Source organism: Orcinus orca, chromosome 9, assembly GCF_937001465.1.
Source record: "Orcinus orca chromosome 9, mOrcOrc1.1, whole genome shotgun sequence".
Taxonomy (NCBI): Eukaryota; Metazoa; Chordata; class Mammalia; order Artiodactyla; family Delphinidae; genus Orcinus; species Orcinus orca.
Genome location: NC_064567.1, coordinates 46498968 through 46519162, shown reverse-complemented (window position 1 = coordinate 46519162; position 20195 = coordinate 46498968). Strand labels below are relative to the sequence as shown.

At 45.3% G+C, this 20195-nt stretch overlaps 1 protein-coding gene and 1 pseudogene across 2 annotated transcripts; one reads left to right on the top strand and one right to left on the bottom strand.

Annotated features, from left to right (window-relative positions):
- Nucleotides 1–702: 702 nt before the first annotated feature.
- On the bottom strand, nt 703–2133 carry LOC101273173 (major facilitator superfamily domain-containing protein 1-like; annotated as a pseudogene).
- Nucleotides 2134–16071: 13938 nt separating this feature from the next.
- On the top strand, nt 16072–19897 carry PRR15 (proline rich 15). Of its 2 annotated transcripts, none has more exons than XM_033420409.2 (2): nt 16072–16667; nt 18408–19897. In XM_033420409.2, exon 2 carries the CDS (start codon nt 18549–18551, stop codon nt 18936–18938), a length of 390 nt encoding a protein of 129 aa, XP_033276300.1. In that variant the 5' UTR covers nt 16072–16667; nt 18408–18548; the 3' UTR covers nt 18939–19897. The 2 variants fall into 2 exon arrangements, with proteins under 2 accessions (XP_033276300.1, XP_049570831.1); XM_049714874.1 differs by lacking the exon at nt 16072–16667 and adding an exon at nt 17873–18011.
- The last annotated feature ends 298 nt before the right edge of the window (nt 19898–20195 follow it).

Genomic DNA, 20195 nt, shown 5'->3' with positions numbered 1-20195 from the left:
GGCCAACTTTCAACACCCATCGGCGAGAACAGTCACATGGCAGTCAAAGCCTAAAGAATTAACAAGTGAATAATGACACAGTACACCATAAATCAGAAAAAAAAAAAAAAAGGATGTAAATAAACTTATCCTGAATAAGGAATGCACTTTCAAGCTGTTCTAAAACTTTTAAGCATACAGTGTTACACCATGTACTTCAAACTAAGACAGGCTGGGCCCTGGGCCCTGGGCCCCTTTGCTGCAGCACTTGTACCTGGACACACGTTTCCTGGAGCAACAGAATACAAAGAAACTATAGGGGACTAAAAATAACTGTGTGCATGTGCAGTTGGGGCACATGATGGACAAGATACAAAAAGACCAAAAAAAAAAATCCTTTCTACTCCCTCAAAAGCTTTTTTTTTTTTTTTTGCTTTAAGATAAAGAAAAGGCCATATTCCTATGATACTCTTTGTGAAAATTATCTCAATACGAGATCCAAAGATTTCCATTATTCAGTGTCCGTACTCAAAATCACCCACATGTACCAGGTACAATTTTCTGAACTTCACCACTGATGAGCCTATCCCAAAGTAGAATTCTTCAGCAATACAAAAGACACAGGCTAAAACAGTCCTCAGAATTATACTTTAAAATAAGTGTATTCAAAATATAATAACTCTCCAGACCATTATTTTTCCTAGCAACTAAGCTCTAAATTTGAAAAAAAAAATAAAGGAGTTTTTCAAACTAATGATGTGTGCAGCCCATTCTCATGACACAGTCATTTAAACTTCTCATTCTGCATGAGAAAGTTTTGTTTCTTCCCTTTGTCTTGCAGAATAATTTAGTTTCCCACCTTGGATATGATTCAACAAGTGGAGTAAGACCACAGATAACAGTGACAAAGAAACACAAGCAATGAAGAAAACTTCTAAAAACAAATATTCCCGAGTATCCAATATCATGCCAGCAATGATGGAAATGATGGCCAACCCAAGATTCTGAATGGACTGCATGAAGCCATATGCGGTTCCCAGTTGATGTTCAGGAACTACAAACGCCACCATTGGCCACAATGCACAGGCAAGCAACGAATAGTAGAGTCCCAGGAGACACATAGCAATCCAAGTGTTCCACAGCATAAAGGCCAGCATCATGTGGGAAGTCACCATTGCACACAGATGACGTTACTTCCCGTTTTATCCACCAGGAGCCCAAACACTATACTGCTAATATCACTCGCTGTCTGGGAGAAAAATCCAAATTTCTCTGTAAAGAAATCTTTGTGAAGTCCAATGAAAGGGAACACGGCAACATAATAGCAGACACAGGTGATAAATATAGCCACAGGGGTAAGGAGAAGTCCTTCACATCAGTCAACTTAATAACTTCACCTGTTTTGCTTTGTTCTTTATGAAGGATTCTTTCTGCTGTCTGATCCAAATAAGCAAGGGCCAAGGCACAGACTAGTGAAAGAATACATGTTATACCCCCAGTCATAACTGTGACCCCAAGGGTTGTGTGACCAGCAGAACCCAAGGAAGCTTAAACCTTAGAATACAGCCATCTCATGAGGTTCATGTTTACTGTTCTTCCAATTCCAGCCATGCTAAGCTGGAGTCCAACTTACACCAAACACCAAGTTTAATTCTTTGCCTTTAAACCAACTCACAGCATACGTATTCTGGGCAACTGCTAAGGGGTCCCCACCCATCCCAAACATAACGGTCCAAACTCCGTCAGCCAATTAAATATTCCACCCAGGGCAAAAACAAATAGCAATTAAAAATAATGGTGCCCCATCGTATTCCAAATGCTTGCTCTATCAAAAAGCCACCAAAGAGGGGCTTCCCTGGTGGGCGCAGTGGTTGAGAGTCCGCCTGCCGATGCAGGGGACACGGGTTCGTGCCCCGGTCCGGGAAGATCCCACATGCCGCGGAGCGGCTGGGCCCGTGAGCCATGGCCGCTGAGCCTGCGCGTCCGGAGCCTGTGCTCCGCAACGGGAGAGGCCACAACAGTGAGAGGCCCGCGTACCGCAAACAAACAAACAAAAAAGCCACCAAAGAAACACAAAACTACATTGGGCCAAGAATACCAGGCATACCGCAGCATGAATTTCGTGGTATTCACCTGCATATCCTTGTAACCTGAGTCTGAGGTCAGCAGGATTATCATAGCCGAAGCCAAGGAAGAAAGCAACAGCACCAAAAGCCTGTGCTCCAGGAACTGGGGTCGCAGAGGTCCGGCGGGGCAGCGGGGCGGCGGGGGCTCTTGTGCTGGCGTCGTCTGGGCCGGCTGGCAGCGCCCTCGCTTCCTCCCCCCCTCCCCCGGGCCGGCGGCGGGAGACCGAGAGATGACCGTGACCGCAACTTACCAGAGGACGCCGCCGCCAGAGCCCCGCGAAAACTGTGCTCACGTGACCGCGGTCGTTTCATGTGATGCCTCACAATCTTTTTAACAAGCCCTCCAGGTGATTCCAATGCAGGATAAATTTGAGAACTGGTTTCGAACAGAAAGGGTTTCACCTGAACTGCGGCTAAATCCACCCATTCCGAAGTGTTTGGATACCTGAAGAAACTCAGGATTTATTAATGAAGAAGGGGAAATAGTTTTGTAGCATTGGGAAGGATGTTCAAACTTTCAGAGGCTGAATAAGACCCTCCACATCCATAGACCAAGGTCCCCAAAGGCCTCTCATCTCCATAACTATGGAACCACCTCTATCTCTAAAATGACATTGTCTGACCTGTAAACTTCATGAAAGCAGGAATTGGTCTACTTTGCTCCCAGTCTACCCTTGTCCCTAAATGGAACTTTGCCTGGCATACAGTAGGCACTCAAACACTTTCTCAATTAAAAGAATAATCCTTCTACAAATATTCAAATATCCTATAATATTTTGGTGTCATGGAGGAGGGGGTGATTCTAGAAGCAGAAGAATCTGAAAATGCATATTGACTCTTGTCCACCATTTAGAGTTCTGTCCAGTATCTGAACCCTTCAGTTACTGAAGCTTTCTTGGAACTAGTTATCCAAAACTCACCTAATCTTCACCATATTCTTTCTCCTTCTATCCAGTAGGTATGATTAAGCCTCAAAATAATTCAGGTTGGAGAATCTGAAGATCTAAGTCTCTAGTTCAATTGCCTGTTACACAAGTTCAATTGCAGGTTACAACCCCGTTATTTCAATCCTGCCTCTTATCACTTTCTGATAGTATAATTTGGGAAAGTTACTTTACTTCTTAAGCCTCAGTTTCCTTGTCATTATAATGAACTAGTGTCGGTACATATTCCGTGAAGTAATTGTGAGGCTTAAGATAATCTATGTACAGCACTCAGTATAGTATTTGGGGCACACAGTAAGACAAATGTCTAAAAACTCAAGAGCTGTGGGGAACTTTTATGAGAATACTTACACTAAGTAAGCCTTAGTAAACTTTCTTCAGCGTTACAGGACATCACATTGCTGCCTAGCAAATTATAGGGGGATTCTAGCAGTTTACTGTCCAATGGGTTTTTGAAGCCAAGCCACACCTGCCCTGTGCTGTGATGTGGCAGAAAGCCATCATGGGAGCCCTACAAGAGCACTGAATTTAGAGCCACAAGACCTGGCTCGGTCACAGATCAAGGCTTCCAACGTTTCTGAGCCCCAGGTTTCTCCCCTCTGAAACTTGAAAATTAATGCCTGCTTGCCTGCTCGACCCACCAACCTCATGGGTTATCACTGAGGCCAGATGGCATGGGAGCAGGTGTGGAGGTGCTGCGACACACCTTCATACCACCAGGTCAAGCTTCAGTGCTTGTGCTCCCCCCCCAGAGTGCTCTCCCTGGAGCCCCATCAACCTCACTGCAGCTTCGGGTCTCTGCTTACTTGGCTTCTCATTTGCTGGCACAGTTGACCACTCCCTTCTTCTCCAACCCCCTCTCTCTCGGCTGCTGTGACACCACCCTTGCCCCCATCCTCTGCCCAGTCCTCTGCCCATTCTCCCTCTAGAACTCTCCAAGTCCCTTGGAACACTCTCCAAGGCTGCCTTCTTGCCGTACTTTCTCTGTAGGCAATCACATCTACTCCACCTTCCAACGCTATCCGTCAACAATTCCAAATGATTCCTGAGATTCAGTAAGCTATCCTTTTCTATTGCTGAGAAACATTCCATGGTATGGATTTACCACAGTCTGTTTTGCCTTTCACCCACTGAAGGGCATCTGGATTGTTTCCAGTTTGGAAAGGGTGCAATTTCTGGGTCATATTTGCATGTTTAGTTTTTTTAAGAAACTATCAAGCTGTTTTCCAGAGCAGCTGGACCATTTCACATTCCCACCAGCAACGTGTAAGTGATTCAGTTTCTCCACAGCCTCACTAGCATTTGGTGTCATCATTATTTTCTGTTTTAGTCATTCTGATAAGTTCATGTTGATATCTCACTGTGGTTCGCATTTGCATTTCACTAATGGTTAATGACGCTGAACATCTTTTCATGTGGTTATTTGTCATCTGTGTCTCCAAGTTAGTGAAACAACTGTTCAAGTCTTTTGCACATTTCATAATTGATTCTTTTTCACTATAGAATTTTGAGAGTCCTTTATATATTTTAGGTATATATGGTTTGCAAATATTTTCTCCTAGTCTGTAGTTTGTCTTTACATCCTCTTAACAGAGTGTTTTTCAGAGCCAAAGTTTTTCTCCGTTTTGATGAAGCCCAACTTAGTTATTTTTCCTTTTATGGATCTTCATTTTAGCCATGTCTATGAACTCTTCACTTAGCCCTAGGTCCCAAAGACATTCTATATTTTCTTCTAAAAGTTTTATATTTTTACATTTAAAATCCATGATCTAATTATTAATTATACTGTGTGATGTTTACGTCAAGATTCACTTTGCACCTTTGGCACAAAGGGACTGTCCAGAATAAGGGTAGAAAGATCTCCCAGGAGGATGATGTGTGGGAGGCATGGGGGATAAACAGTCCAGATGGAACTGTGTGGCTAAAGAGACAGCCACGGTGAAGACGGCCACCATGATACCTTCTGCTGCTGCCCCATCTGACAATGTGCTCCAGCAAAACAAGCAACTCCACCAAGAAAGAAGGAGACTCAAGGCATCCCCAGGAGGAGACTGTGCAACAGACAGAGAGAGGTCAGTCCCTATGGAAGGAGAAGGAAGTGTCCAGGAGGGATTTTTTTTTTTTTTTTTTTTGGCGGTATGCGGGCCTCTCGCTGTTGTGGCCTCTCCCGTTGCGGAGCACAGGCTCCGGACGCGCAGGCTCAGTGGCCATGGCTCACGGGCCCAGCCGCTCCGCGGCACGTGGGATCCTCCCGGCCCGGGGCACGAACACGTGCCCCCTGCATCGGCAGGCGGACTCTCAACCACTGCGCCACCAGGGAAGCCCAGGAGGGATATTTTTAGGAAAAACAAAATGGAACACATATATACTGATATGATAGCACTTGTAGAAAAGTGCACCAAGAAGCCATTGGAAAGTGTAGAAAGAATTAGAAATAGGACTAAAAACAAGCAGATTGAAAGGGTTGAGGTGGGGGGAGGGCGGGCAGGGAGAGGCCATTATTAATTTTAGGAAAAGACATAAAGTAGGAAAGCAAATATAATGTTCTGTACACTATAATGCTTAGCCTGAACAATATTTACAAAGGCACAATAATATCAACATGGAATTGTCAATTAAACAAAGGCTGTAATATGACCACTGTACTGGGATAGGAGAGAAAGGAAGCAGAAGGCATGGTGGTATAAGAGAACAAAAGGCTCAAATACCATAATAAGAAATTAATAGAGGTCAAATATCGATAAATCAAAAGAGAGCATAATACACAAATTAATTAGAAATATAGAGATGTGCACATGTCGGAAACAAAAAGCCAAAATTGTTGAAGGTGGTTGGGGAAGAGAACTAAGGGAAGGAATGAGATAAGAAACCCCTGTAATGTGCTATAATCGCCTTAATAACATTTGACTTTTGAACTCTGTGTGCACAGATTACTTTAATAAAATAAAAACTAATTTCTTAAAATAATTAATAATGCCGTGTCTACATAGCAGAGACATGATGCTCCCGTTCTTTCCCTCCTTTGGGTCTGATTCAGTGATGTGGATTATACATTAAGATTCCAGGAGCTAACGGGGCAACACATATTAAACATATTCCTTGGCTCGTGCCTCAGCCGCATTCTGGTAGTGACCTTACTTCTAAGGATTCTGCCTTACGATTTGTTAATCCTTTTCTGGTAACATTGCTTTCAAGCTTAACTGAGCACACTTCCTCCTTCAATGACAGGTAATGCAATTTCGGTGCCGAAAGGATGAAGAGCGTTCTTGAATCACATACAGAAAACTTCTGCTTGATTTGATTTAATCATTAAGTATGTTCCTGAAAAAAAAGTTAGATTCAGAGCAAATTGTTGTATATTAAATACTCTCCAGTAAATTTTAACCTGATGTTCTTGGGGGGGAAGCAATGGGCCCTAATCAACAATAATGACAGTGAACTTTAAGACTCTCTACCCATTATTTTCCAAAAGCACTTGGAAGTCATTGATCTGTAGAGTCTGTTTACATGATTTTCCTACACAGCCAATGAAAGAAATCAGTCAAGGAGAAGCTAACATTTACTGAGTGCCTATTACGTGTCAGGCACTGTGCTGGGGACTTTAATAAATGTATTGTCTGCTTTAATCTTGGCAACGATCCAGAGAAGTAGATAGTATTATCCCCACTTTACATTTAAGGAAACCGGAGCCTAAAGATATTAAGTAATTTTCTCAAAGCCACACAGCTCGTAATTCAAACCAACCATCAAGTCTTTTCACAAGAAATGTATATAATTACAATTCCCAGTGTTAATTTGAGCTTTGAGTGCTCTGTGATTCCATAGGGCTTTAATATTTAAGCAACCACATATGATTTAGCATTATTCTAAGTGGGAAACTTAGAAGGCGATGACCTAATTCGAATCTTTTAAGTATGACTACCTCTTTTGATGAAATAGCCTTGATACCAACAAATATTTATTGATCTAATGATTAACTAAAAGGCAATATGAGATTCAAATATCAATATTAAAAGAACATTGTACTAGGGAAAGAGTAACTCAAACCGAATCAAAATAACTGCACCTCTTCTGGTCCTGTGACTTGGAGCAACTTGCTTCAAATTTCTAGGATAAAACTGTAGAACTTGTAATATCTCTCTCTCAGGGTTGCTCTACCATTAAAACAGTGAGAACACTTTCCACTTTTGGATAAGCACATAGTAAAGTGAAAGCCCAGAGTAAGAATTTAAAATTTGCCATTATTATAAAAGTTTTATAGCTGCAGCTGAAGTAGTTTCCCCCAGTAGGTAAGTGAAATGACATCAAGTAGACGAAACTGAATGTTCACTGGAGTGTACAATGGGAGATTTACCTGTGTTGGCACCGAACAGAAAGCTGAGTGCCAAAACGTTGGTGCACCTCCCCTGACAGCCTTTGACTTAGGAAAGCAGCTATTTCTTATGGTTTTCTAACTATGTTTTGACACTGGCCTTGATGCAAATGATGAAACCAAAAGATTCCCTTCCTGCATCATGTTACCCTTCCATCAGATATCCACCTCCTCCCTGTGCACATGTGACGTAATGAGCTGACACATCGACAAACCATAAAGAGAAAATATAACCTGGCGAACGGAGCATAACCGAATCAACCCTTTGAAAATGGAAATGAACAACTGCAGATAGCAAGTCACCCTTTACAGGATCTAGTTTACCCTGGTCCTGACCTGGAACCAGGTGACCAGCCACAGAACATTACCTTGTGTGGTAACACATGACTTTTATTTACATGAGTGATTTTCTAATAAACAATAAAGTAGAATTATCTTTGTTTCCTGAGAGAGTCAAGATGTGCTGTGGAGCCCTGTTCTGAAATGTCATGTCCTCTAGATCATTCATTTATTCCCCAAGTACAATATTTAATAAAATCTCATCAGCCATCCTCTGGTATTACTTTATTCTTCCCCATCCACGTTTACCACCTAACCACATCTCCTTCAAAGGGTATTGCAACATGATAGTGCTCTTGCAATTTTAAGAAAAAAGCAAAAATTTATCAGATAATTTGGTCCACCTACTGTACTCACTCCTCAGAATTAAAGAAAATCAGGCTATTATTACCTGTAATGACAGATTGAAATTTTATTTCATTGCCACTTTTAGTACATTTCTTTTTACAAGTTGGTCATATTTTAACCAAGAAAGCACACATTTCTGCATTGGATGGTCATGCATTCAACAATAGTAAGAACTGTTATTGTCAGGCAGATGCCAGGTGCTAAAGACTCATTAGTGACCTGTCCTAGTGCTCACGGAGAGACACAGCACAGAGAGGAGTTAGTCCCTGGACTCTGAAGCCAGTTTTCCTGGGGTCAAATGCTGGCTCTAATACTTACTGGCTGTGTCACCTTGGGCAAGTAACTTAAGTTCTTAGTGTCTCAGTTACCTCATCTATAATAATAATAGTACCTATTTCACAGGGCTTTCAGGAAGATTAAATGACTTAATATTTATAAAGCAATTAGAAATGTACCCAGTACATAGAAAGTGTTCTGTTAATGATCATTAAATAAAATGGAACTCATTTTCTAGTGAGGGAGTCAGACAATAAATAAATAAGAAAATTATAATCTAGTCACAGGGACAAACATCAAGCAAACAATTTACAATAAAATTAAAACACACCCACTCCTGTCAGTGGCACTAGGTTATTTGGCTGAATTCTCCTGCTGGAAAAAATTGGGCACCAAAACAACTTCAGTTTTCATAGCCCCCTGGAGCATAAGGGACAGAATTATAAGTGAGTGTAGGGATCATCCAAAAACGAGCAATTAATAGAAGATTTTTCCCTTGATAAGTGTCAGACCCCAAAGGGCCATACCCTCAGGCTCCGGGCAGCCCAGAAGTAAACTATACCCATCCCCCCAACAGGTCTTCATGGACAATTAAGTTAATTTGGAGCAGAAAAGATGGGGAGGCGGGTAGGGAGGGAATGGACTTGTCCCTGGAGTGTGACTATAGGCTAATGGTCCTGTGGATCTCTTGTTTTTGGTTATCCCAAAATCCTCAAGCCATGAACTGAGTGTAAAGTGGTCCTGCCTGGTAGTGTCCCTAAACTCTTGAAAATCCTTTCTAGAAAAAGTGACTTTTGTCTTAGGTCTTAAATTTTCTTACAAATAATTTTTTAAGGAAAATGAGGAATATACAATGATATCCAAGAATACTAAAGGAACCAGATCCACAAAAGGAGGAGGTGTGGGAAGTTACAAAGAGTCAGCTGGTGTCGACTGAATTTTGGAGGGAGGCGGAACTGTACAAACCAGTCTTGCTTAGGTCAAGTGTGAAACTGACATGATTAGTCACATTTTGTGACTGTAATTTTGTTTGTTTTTGTTTTTTCTTTTTTTGCGGTACGCGGGCCTCTCTCACTGTTGTGGCCTCTCCCGTTGCGGAGCACAGGCTCCGGACGCACAGGCTCAGCGGCCATGGCTCACGGGCCCAGCCGCTCTGCGGCATGTGGGATCTTCCCGGACCGGGGCACGAACCTGTGTCCCCTGCATCGTCAGGCAGACTCTCAACCACTGCGCCACCAGGGAAGCCCGTGACTATAATTTTTATACTTCTAGGTATGCATTCATGTTAACCTGACAGGGCACAGGATGAGATGATGTGAACAGTGGATTCCAAATTCAGGCACAGGTGCAACACCCTCTCTTTAAAAGTTTACAGACTAGGGACTTGCCTGGTGGCGCAGTGGTTAAGAATTTGCCTGCCAGTGCAGCGGACACAGGTTCTAGCCCTGGTCCAGGAAGATCCCACATGCCCCAGAGCATCTAAGCCCGTGCCTCACAGCTACTGAAGCTCACACGCCTAGAGTCCGTGCTCTGCAACAGGAGAAGCCACCACAATGAGAAGCTTGCGCACCACAATGAAGAGTAACCACCGCTCGCCAGCAACTAGAGAAAGCCCACGCAAAACAACGAAGACCCAAGGCAACCAAAAATAAAAAATACATTTATTTTTAAAAGTTTACAGACTAAATCCAACAACACTGATGTGCATACACAGAAAGGAGAAAATAAATATTAAACTACAAGTACATGGGTGACTATAAAGGAAAAGGCCATAGGAGAGACAAATCTAACTTTCAAAGAATGGAAGAGTCCATAAAAGAAAGGGATGATGGAAGGGAGGGAAGGGGGATAGGGAAGGGGTAGGATGAATGGAGTAAATGTGAAAATGTGGGCCATAGTTATCCTTGGGTGAAGAGAATATAAATCACCTTTATTTTCTTCATTTTGATTAGCTGTATTTTTTTAACATATTTATTGGAGTATAATAGCTTTACAGTGGTGTGTTTCTGCTTTATAACAAAGTGAATCAGCTACACATATACATATACATATATCCCCATATCTCCTCCCTCTTGCGTCTCCCTCCCACCCTCCCTATCCCACCCCTCTAGGTGGTCACAGAGCACGGAGCTGATCTCCCTGTGCTATGCGGCTGCTTCCCACTAGCTGTCTGTTTTACATTTGGTAGTGTATATATCTCCATGCCACTCCCTCACTTCGTCCCAGCTTACCCTTCCCCCTCCCCGTGTCCTCAAGTCCATTCTCTGCGTCTGTGTCTTTATTCCTGTCCTGCTCCTAGGTTTTTCAGAACTTTTTCTTTTAGATTCCATATATATGTGTTAGCATATGGTATTTGTTTTTCTCTTTCTTACTTTACTCTGTATGACAGACTCTAGGTCCATCCACCTCACTACAAATAACTCAACTTCGTTTCTTTTTATGGCTGAGTAATACTCCATTGTATATATGTGCCACATCTTCTTTATCCATTCATATGTCGATGGACACTTAGGTTGCTTCCATGTCCTGTCTATTGTAAATAGAGCTGCAATGAACACTGTGGTACATGACACTTTTTGAATTATGGTTTTCTCAGGGTATATGCCCGGTAGTGGGATTGCTGGATTGTATGGAAGTTCTATTTTTACTTTTTTAAGGAACCTCCATACTGTTCTCCATAGTGGCTGTATCAATTTACATTCCCACCAGTAGTGCAAGAGGGTTCCCTTTTCTCCACACCCTCTCCAGCGTTTATTGTTTGTAGACTTTTTGATGATGGCCATTCTGACTGCTGTGAGGTGATACCTCACTGTAGTTTTGATTTGCATTTCTCTAATGATTAGTGATGTTGAGCATCCTTTCATGTGCTTGTTGGCAATCTGTATATCTTCTTTGGAGAAATGTCTATTTAGGTCTTCTGCCCATTTTTGGATTGGGTTGTTTGTTTTTATGATATTGAGCTGCATGAGCTGCTTGTAAATTTTGGAGATTAACCCCTTGTCAGTTGCTTCATTTGCAGATATTTTCTCCCATTCTGAGAGTTGTCTTTTTGTCTTGTTTATGTTTTCCTTTGTTGTGCAAAACCTTTTAAGTTTCATTGGGTCCCATTTGTTTATTTTTGGTTTTATTTCCATTTCTCTAGGAGGTGCGTCAAAAAGGATCTTGCTGTGATTTATGTCATAGAGTGTTCTGCCTATCTTTTCCGATTAGCTGTATTTCTTAACTTTTCTCATCATGTGTTTTCCTTTGCCCTGTTCCCACCATAAATGCTTTAAAGGAAGAGAATCAATTTCTCAGCCTCTGATACAATGCCAGATTTGCTAGGATTGCAAATGCCAAGTTGAACTTCTAAAGTTCCTCTTTTAATTTCTAGTATGCAAATCCTGCTTTCTAGAAATTCATTACCTATTGTCTTTTAGTGTAATCATTTATTGCACTTAAAGGGTCACCTGAGAAAGAAACAATTTAATTTTTTTTTTTTTTTTTTTGCGGTACGTGGGCCTCTCACTGTTGTGGCCTCTCCCGTTGCAGAGCACAGGCTCTGGACGCACAGGCGGCCATGGCTCATGGGCCCAGCCGCTCCGTGGCATGTGGGATCTTCCCGGACCAGGGCATGAACCTGCGTCCCCTGCATCAGCAGGCGGACTCTCAACCACCGCGCCACCTGGGAAGCCCCAACAATTTAATTTTTTAAAAAAAGAAGAGAAGAAAGAAACTGTGTCCTTTCTCAAACCATCAACACATTTTTGAAAAGTAAAAAATGACAAGAAAAAAATATTATAAAGAAATGTAAGCAATGCCCAATCTAAGCATATTTAAATTCTGTAACATTGAAAGTTACCCACTATTCACTGGGTAGATAAATCAACTTTTAAATGCATCTATACTGTATTCATAGCTTACCAACACAGAGGTTTAGGACAGCCCATGTTCTCCTTATAGAAGCAAACAGCAGGATTCCTAGATCAATAGTTACAGAACACAACTATATTTGTTTAACACTAACTCTCTTTGTTGTTTTTTGGTTTGGGGTGGGTTATTTTTTTAATTTTTTAAATTTTTGGTACGCGGGCCTCTCACTGTTGTGGCCTCTCCCGTTGCAGAGCACAGGCTCCGGATGCGCAGGCTCAGCGGCCATGGCTCACGGGCCCAGCCACTCTGCGGCATGTGGGATCTTCCCGGACTGGGGCACGAATCCGTGTCCCCTGCATCAGCAGGCAGACCCCCAACCACTGCACCACCAGGGAAGCCCTGGGGTGGGTTTTTTTTTCATGGGATTGGTTATGAAAATTTTTATAGATTTAAACAGTTCTAGATTCAATAAATGGAGGGAAATAAGTCAATTGTTTTGATTTAAAATTCTATCTTTAAAAGTCAAACTACCATGAGATCTCAGATAATCCGATGCCCCTTGCCACCGTATGTACACATGTACACATACCTTTATCCACTCATTCCCTTAACTCCAAGCCTCTTCTTTTTTTTTTTTTTTTTGGCCTTGCCATGTGGCATCTTAGCTCCCTGGCCAGGGATTGAACGCATGCCCCCTACATTGAGAGTGTGGCGTCTTAACCATCGGACCTCCAGGGAAGTTCCTACTCCAAGCCTTTTCAGTGAAGTACCTTCTTTTGCAGATGCATTCCCCACCTCTAAAAACTTCCCCATCACTTAAACATTTCACTAAGTCCTTCTTCCAGGAAGAACTTTTCATATTGGTCAAGGAAAAAATGTGACAACACTACCTTTTTGCCTTTTGAACAATATATGTTTTTTCTATAACTCTACTAGACTGTACCAAGAAGGAATGTTTGGGGCTGCAAGTAACAGAAAACTGTATTTAAAGCTGCGGTTAAATCATAGGAATCCACCTTATCTCACGGAACTAGTAGTCAAGAGATATGTCATCCCAGGGTTCTTCCAGGGGCTCACCAGTATCATGAAGGACCCAAACACTTGTCACACTCCCATGCCATCATCCTTAGTGTGCTGGGTTTTATTTCCATGTCAGTTGCCTCACTGTTGCACAATGGCTGCTGCACATCCTCACACTGTACTTAAACATAAGAATCAAGGGTATTGCAAAAGATGTTCTTCAGAAGGCTCTGTCCTGTATTTTTTTTTCAAATTTATTTATTTATATTTATTTTTGGCTGTGTTGCGTCCTCGTTTCTGTGCTAGGGCTTTCTCTAGTTGCGGCAGGTGGGGGCCACTCTTCATCACGGTGTGCGGGCCTCTCACTATCGCGGCCTCTCTTGTTGCCGAGAATAGGTTCCAGATGCACAGGCTCAGTAGTTGTGGCTCACGGGCCCAGTTGCTCCGCGGCACGTGGGATCTTCCCAGACCAGGGCTTGAACCCATGTCCCCTGCATTGGCAGGCAGATTCTCAACCACTGCGCCACCACGCAAGCCCTCTGTCCTGTATTTAGGAAGAAACATTTCCAGAAGTCTTCCTTATAGCCCCATAAGTCAGAACTAGATCACATGCATGCTCCTAGTTACAAGGAAGACTGTAAAAGCATCTGTTTTAAGCCTCTAGTTAAACTCAGGCTCCTCTTTTGTATGAACTGAATGAAAGCGTGTCCTGTTGATTTTACCTCCTAACTCTCTTTTGCATACATCTAATTCTTCTCACCTCCCCCACTGCCAGCACCCTCCCACCAGCCATCAAAATATCCCACCTGAACTACCCCAACAGTTCCAAACTGGTTTTCCTGTAGCCCCACCTTGTCCACTCTACCATCCACTCTTTACAGTTTCCGTGATATTTTAAATGCAAATCTTACCATGTCACTTCCTCTATAATGGATTATGTTCAAAACTCCTACCAGGTCCTGAAGGGCCTGGTCGCACCCACCTTTCTAGCTTTGTCTCCTGCAGTGCTTCAGCTCACTTTGTACTCAGATCACACTGACCACCTCTTTGCTCCTTAAAAATCCTAAGCTCCTTCAAGCTCATGGCTTTTGCACGTGCTATTCCCTCTGTCTGGAGGGACACCCATTCTCCACCTCCCTAGTCCCTTCTGCCTCATTTCTCCTTAGTTTTCATGTCTCCATTTAAATGTTTTTACTGCATGCAAGGGTTATTTATAAGGTGTTATCAAGTCAATGAAATACAGAAATATTCAAAGTTATTAAATACAAATGGGAGGGATGGAAGAGAATGAATTTTTTAATTTCAGCAGTTAGCTGATGTTCATCTATTTAGAAAATGCTGGCCCTTTGTTAAATCATGCTAGATGAGAAGCCATTTGCAGGACTCATTTTCTTTTCCTAAATGTCTTCCTTCTTTCACCCATTTGATCAACAAACAATGTTTGGAACCCAGCTCCACCACTTTCTAGCGGTGAGGGTTCTTCAGACAGGACTTTCCTCCTTGGTCCAGTGTCTCCTCTGTAATGAGATGGCACTATGACGATGTATCCCGTCCTCCTCTCATGGTTGGTGGCCTGTCTTTGTTCAGTTCTGGTGCTACGATTGCAAGTTTCCTCTCTAAAACGAATCCCAAGAAATATATGAAAATGTATCACTTTCAAATACACGCTGCTGTGCATATCATTTAAAAATCCAAGAATGCTAAACTAAGTTAAGGATATAAAATATTCATATTTTACCATATTTCATACATAGAAATACTCTATAAAAATTTCTTCCTATGAATTCCATATTGTAAGTTATGCAATAGGTAGGCATCATGTCTTTCACTACTTCACCACTTTAGAAAATCCTCAGAACAAAGACGCTGGGATGTCAGTTGCTCCATACGCAGTCCTTCAGAGGAGTTACACACGAGCTCAGTGAACATCAAAATAGTTCTTTGAAAAATAAAAGCATCCTAGAAGATGCAGCCGGTTGCACCTCTGCCTTATTAGTGAAAATGCCCTATGTCAAAACCTTTCTGTCCAGGTAATAAAAAGCACCCATATGTTCCTGGGAACAAAAGCCTCCTGAAACTTGACGCCATCCGCGGGTTCACTTGACTTCCAGCTCAGGGCTGGATCTGTACTCCTCAGGTGCGGTGGCTGTCCACGGACTTCTAGACCTGAGGGAAGGAAATTCACATCCTCACTGAGTCACGCTAAGAGACCGACACTGACTGGCAGGCTGCGGTAAAAGGTGCCGGTTAAGACCGTGGGAGCCGGAGTCAGGTCTCCAGGGTACAAATCCGGCTCTGCCACTCACCAGCCGTGCAAACTTGGGCAACCCTTTAGCCTTTCAGAGCTAAGTTATCTTCAAGTGAGGATAACAATAGTTCTTACCTCCTAGGGCTGTGAGGAGGAGTAAATAAGTTAATCCACAGAAAGCGCTTGGAAGAGCGCCTGGCTGGCACATAACGAACTTGTTAATATTACAGCCTTTCAACTCAGGGCGCCTGCAACTCTGCAACATTGTGCCTGGGTATGGAACGGCTCCTGTAAGTTACAGAACTTGAGATTCTGGGAGCTGAGTGGCCACGGTTGGGGACGCGGAGAGGAAAGGGAAAAAAGAAATTGGGGTAGGGGCAGAGGGAGAGAGAGCTGCGACGTTTATCCGCCGGAGCCCACCTGCAGCCTCGGTCTCTCGGCCTCCGGTCTCCTCTACCGTTTCTTCTTCAGGAGTCCGACTCGCGAGAGGCGCACGCAGCCTTTCTCCAATCAGACATCCCAAGGCTGGCGCCACGTAGGCGACCTGGTCCAATCTCGTCCCTGGAAGGCGGGAACGCGAACTTCCTACCTGCACCTGTGGCAGCAGTGGCCGCCTCCTGGGTTATTATTTTTTTCTTCCCGCTGCCCCGGGGCTCTGGTTTCTAGAATCACTTGGCGAATAACCAGCAGGTGAGCAGATGTCTTTCCCCGCGCGGAGGACCGACGCGGTAGGGAGCTTCAATGCATCAGAGTGAGCCCCTGAGATCCCATCTCCCTGCGGCTCCCGGGCGGCGCTATCAGGGAAAGGGAGAATGAAAGGCTACTAGGCGGGAGAGACTGCCTGGCCATTCACCTGGGGCAGTGAGCCTGGCACCCACTCGCAGGGGCGGCCTCCGGTCGGAGCCAACAGTACTTCGAGCTCCGGGCTACTGCCGCCGCTGCGCCAGGAAGCTGGAGGAACCAGGGGAGACCAGCAACAGCAATCGGCTTAGCTGGACTGCGGCGATTTCGGCTAGCACACCTTCCAGAAAGAAACCCGACCTCTCCAAGACCGCGCAGAGGGACGCCGCGCCCCGACTTCCAGATTAACCCAAGCGCACCCCCTCCCGACTCTGCGCGGGAAGAGAGGCGCGGAGCCGCGGGGTCCTGGGAAGCCTGAGCAGGTGAGCGATCAGGGTGATTCTCCGTCCGCCAAGACAGAGCCCATTCCGGGGTGTCACGCTGGGGCGCTCCCCCAGCGCCCGAGGAGAAGTTACTAGCTGCAGGCGTTCTGCGTAATTTGCAATCTTTCCCATGAGCAATTCGTGCAAAACCCTTCCGTGCATACAACGTTGATTGTGGAGAAGAAAGCGTAGGGTAGAAGACTGAAAGTAGCATCAGGAACACCCACCACTATCACCACCACCACCACCACCAGTGAATAAGTTGGGGGTGCTTTTCCGATCTATAAAGCGGAGGGGGAATGGATGTTTGCAAACCCAACTGCAAACTGTGCCTGAGGGTGTGGGTGCCTTCTGTAAGGAAAGAACTTTTGGCCATTTTTTCTTCTATTGTTTTCAAGTCGAGTGTGCCCTCGGGGCGTTCTGGGGAGGAGCTGGTGCCAAGGTCTCCTTGCTCAGAGGAGGCCGCTGCGGCCGCCGGCGTAGGCCCTCCGGCTGTCTCCCCCCGGTTGGGGAAGGAGAACCTCCAAACCACAGACACCGCCGAATTTTCGCTCTCCAGAGCGGGCGAATCCCAGCAGCGCCGGGCGCGTGGGATGGGAAGCAGCCCAGCGGAAACCTGGAAATGAGCCGCGGCGCCAGCGAATCCTGCTCGTTCGTAGAGTTAGTGCCCAGCACAGCAAATGAGCAGAGGAGCCTCGCTTCCGATATTCGCACCTTAAGTGCTAACAAACAGCCTTTTCGCTCCGCAGTGCTATTTTAAAAGCTGGGAAGAGGCAAATTGGAGTTCTTGGTTGTGCGCTCTCTCCTTTGGAGGAGGGAATTGCGCAAGGAAAAGAACAGAAGGCTTTAATTTGTAACTTAAAATCCCATGAGTTGAGTTGCCTAGTACAAACAGACGCGGTGCACATTTTAATACAGAACTAAGGGAAGGGGACTTGGGCTCATCTCAACCGCAGGCAGCGGGTGGCTTCAAAGAGACGCAAGATTGGTCTCTGGGGAATAAAAGGAAGCGTTAGGATGGCGGTTTTCAAGGGAAGTTAGGTCTAGACATGCTTCTCTGAAGGTCATCAGGCAGAAGTTTTGTCGAAAGCAGAATTTAAAAGAAACAAACACCATGAGCTTGTCCCTCGCTCTTACTGGCCTGTAAATCCGCCCCCCACGCCCCGCCCCGCCCCGCCCCCGAAGAATCACATCAAAAAGGATCCCGGGACAGAAGTCCAGGGAACAAAAACCTTTGAGGGAAATTTCGGAACTGTTTGACAGGGATCTAATGTTTATGGCTCACCTATAGCGGGGGCGCGCTTGCTTCCGGGCGCCCTCCTCGCAGGTGCCCTTCTGGACCCGGTGGGTCACCTTTGGGCTTCGTCTACAAATGGGCGGAGTGACAGGACAGGCCATTTTCCCTCCGGGGCCTGGTTAATCCAGAAGCCCCGGCACCCACCCCTGGGTGGCCCTCGCTCGCGGACCACTGCGCTATCCTGGAAGCCAGACTAAGGCTGAGGCCAGGGAGTGCCAAGACTCAGTCTCGAGACCAGAGGGTGGCGCCCCGGAAGCCCTTCGTCCGCCTGCGCCCTGGCGGGGGGCGGGGGGGGGGCGCGGCGGTGCCCTCTGCGGCCCGCGCGGCTGCGGACCCTCGGACCCCAGCCGCTCCGGTGCCAGACGGAGCCAAGGGGAGGAAGTGGGATTGAGGGGCACGTGACTTCGACAAACCCAGTAACGAAGTTTTGTTTTCCTCCCCAGCACAAGCCTCTGCTTCGGCGGCTCCCAGCCCGCAGCCCGCTTGCGAGAAGCCGGGGCAGGGCCGAGGTGGACGAGAGAGGCGCCGCTGCCGCTGAGGCCCTTCCCCGCTCGCCGCGCCCCCCGCCACTTGGCCCGCTGGCCATGGCCGACGGCGGCGGCACAGGCAGCTCGGGCTCCTGGTGGAGTTCGTTAAAGAACAGCAGGAAGAAAAGCAAGGACGCCGCGGGGGGTGCGAAGCCTCCCGCCCAGCCTGACCCCGGGGAACCCGCGGCGCCCGCCCCGCCTGGCCCCGACTGGACTAGCAGTTCCCGGGAGAATCAGCATCCCAATCTCCTCGGGGGCGCCGGCGAGCCCCACAAGCCAGACAAGTTGGGCGGGGAGAAATCGGGCAACAGCCGCCGAAATTTGAAGATCTCGCGCTCGGGCCGCTTTAAGGAGAAGAGGAAAGTGCGCGCCACTCTGCTCCCCGAGGGAGTCAGGTCCTCGGAGGAGGCGAGCTTCTCTGGTGACCCGCACGAGGACAAGCAGTAGCCCGAGCGCTCCGGGACTCTCTTCGCACCACGCCTCCCCAACCCCCAGGTCTAAACCCGAGAATTCTGCCCCGCCCCTGTTCTTGGAGTCTCATCCCACCAAATTCAGAATATTCGCACAAGGCCTCCAGAGTTTATTTTCCTAGAAATTGACGTGACAAAATAACGTGTTCCGTATATCACGACTCAAGGATGCATTAAATATTTATTCGTGGTAAGAGAAGATACCGCAGAGGAAGTTGGCACAATTTTTTTCAAAAAACTTCAGTGGCCTCCTTTGCGTCGCCCGTGGGAGTGAGAAGGGTACTTTTGTAAGAGACCTTAGCTCAACTGGAATTGCGCAGCCCTCCGCTGAGAACGGCATGCTCTGATTCCGAACTTGCTATTGGAAAGCAAATCACAGTGCTATCTTTAATGCCTGAGAAATGCACTTTAGGAGTACTTTTGTAGACACACCTTAAGTGAAGGGATGGGAGACAGCAGGAAGCATTCTTAAGTAGAAGCATTTTAATTAAGGCAGGATTGCTTTTAATGTTGAACTGCAAAACTGTACTTGCCTGTTGTAGCGTGGACTATTAAAACTGTTGCACTGTAAGACTTAAGGTGACTTTTGTATTTTTTTTTTTCCATGGCAAGACTGAAGCTCATCATACTTAAAAGCAGGCATGCAAAATCCAGGGTGACAGAGTTAATCATTTGCCACATAACCTGACAGTTCCTCTTGAAAAGCTGCAGGGAGGAGACCATGTCTACAAACTACCAACACCCAGATAGGAAACAGCTAGCTGGATATCCCTATTTACAAACCAAGTTCGAGGAAGAGAGGGAGAGGTACCAATTAATTATTCCTAAGTTTTCTTTTTTACTTCAGTGCATCTTCATAGAGTAAGTCACAATGCTAATAATAATTCTTTCTGTATTCATTATTAACCTGATTCAGAATTGTCTAAAAATACTTATTCAAACAGGTGGACTGAACTCTCAGTTTGTGCAAAGCTGGCTTTTTTCCCACCCTCTTTGCTTCAAAAGCTAATTTCCTTAGTCTGAAGTAAGAATTTATCTAGGTGCAAGGCCTTAAAGATCTACCAACCTGTAGATTTTTAACAAAAATCTACCTGTTTGCTTTTGTTATGAACTTCAAGTAAAAGAGTAAATCAGTACTGAAATCACTTGCTTTCAGCAAATTACAAGAGAGTTATTGTAGTTGTTAAGATCCCTGGGACCTCTTCCCACCACAATTCAGTTCATTTATAACCAT

Bases quoted from the DNA above. Each gene is read 5' to 3' on its own strand.
- PRR15 (XM_033420409.2), top strand. From the start codon at position 18,549: ATGGCCGACGGCGGCGGCACAGGCAGCTCGGGCTCCTGGTGGAGTTCG.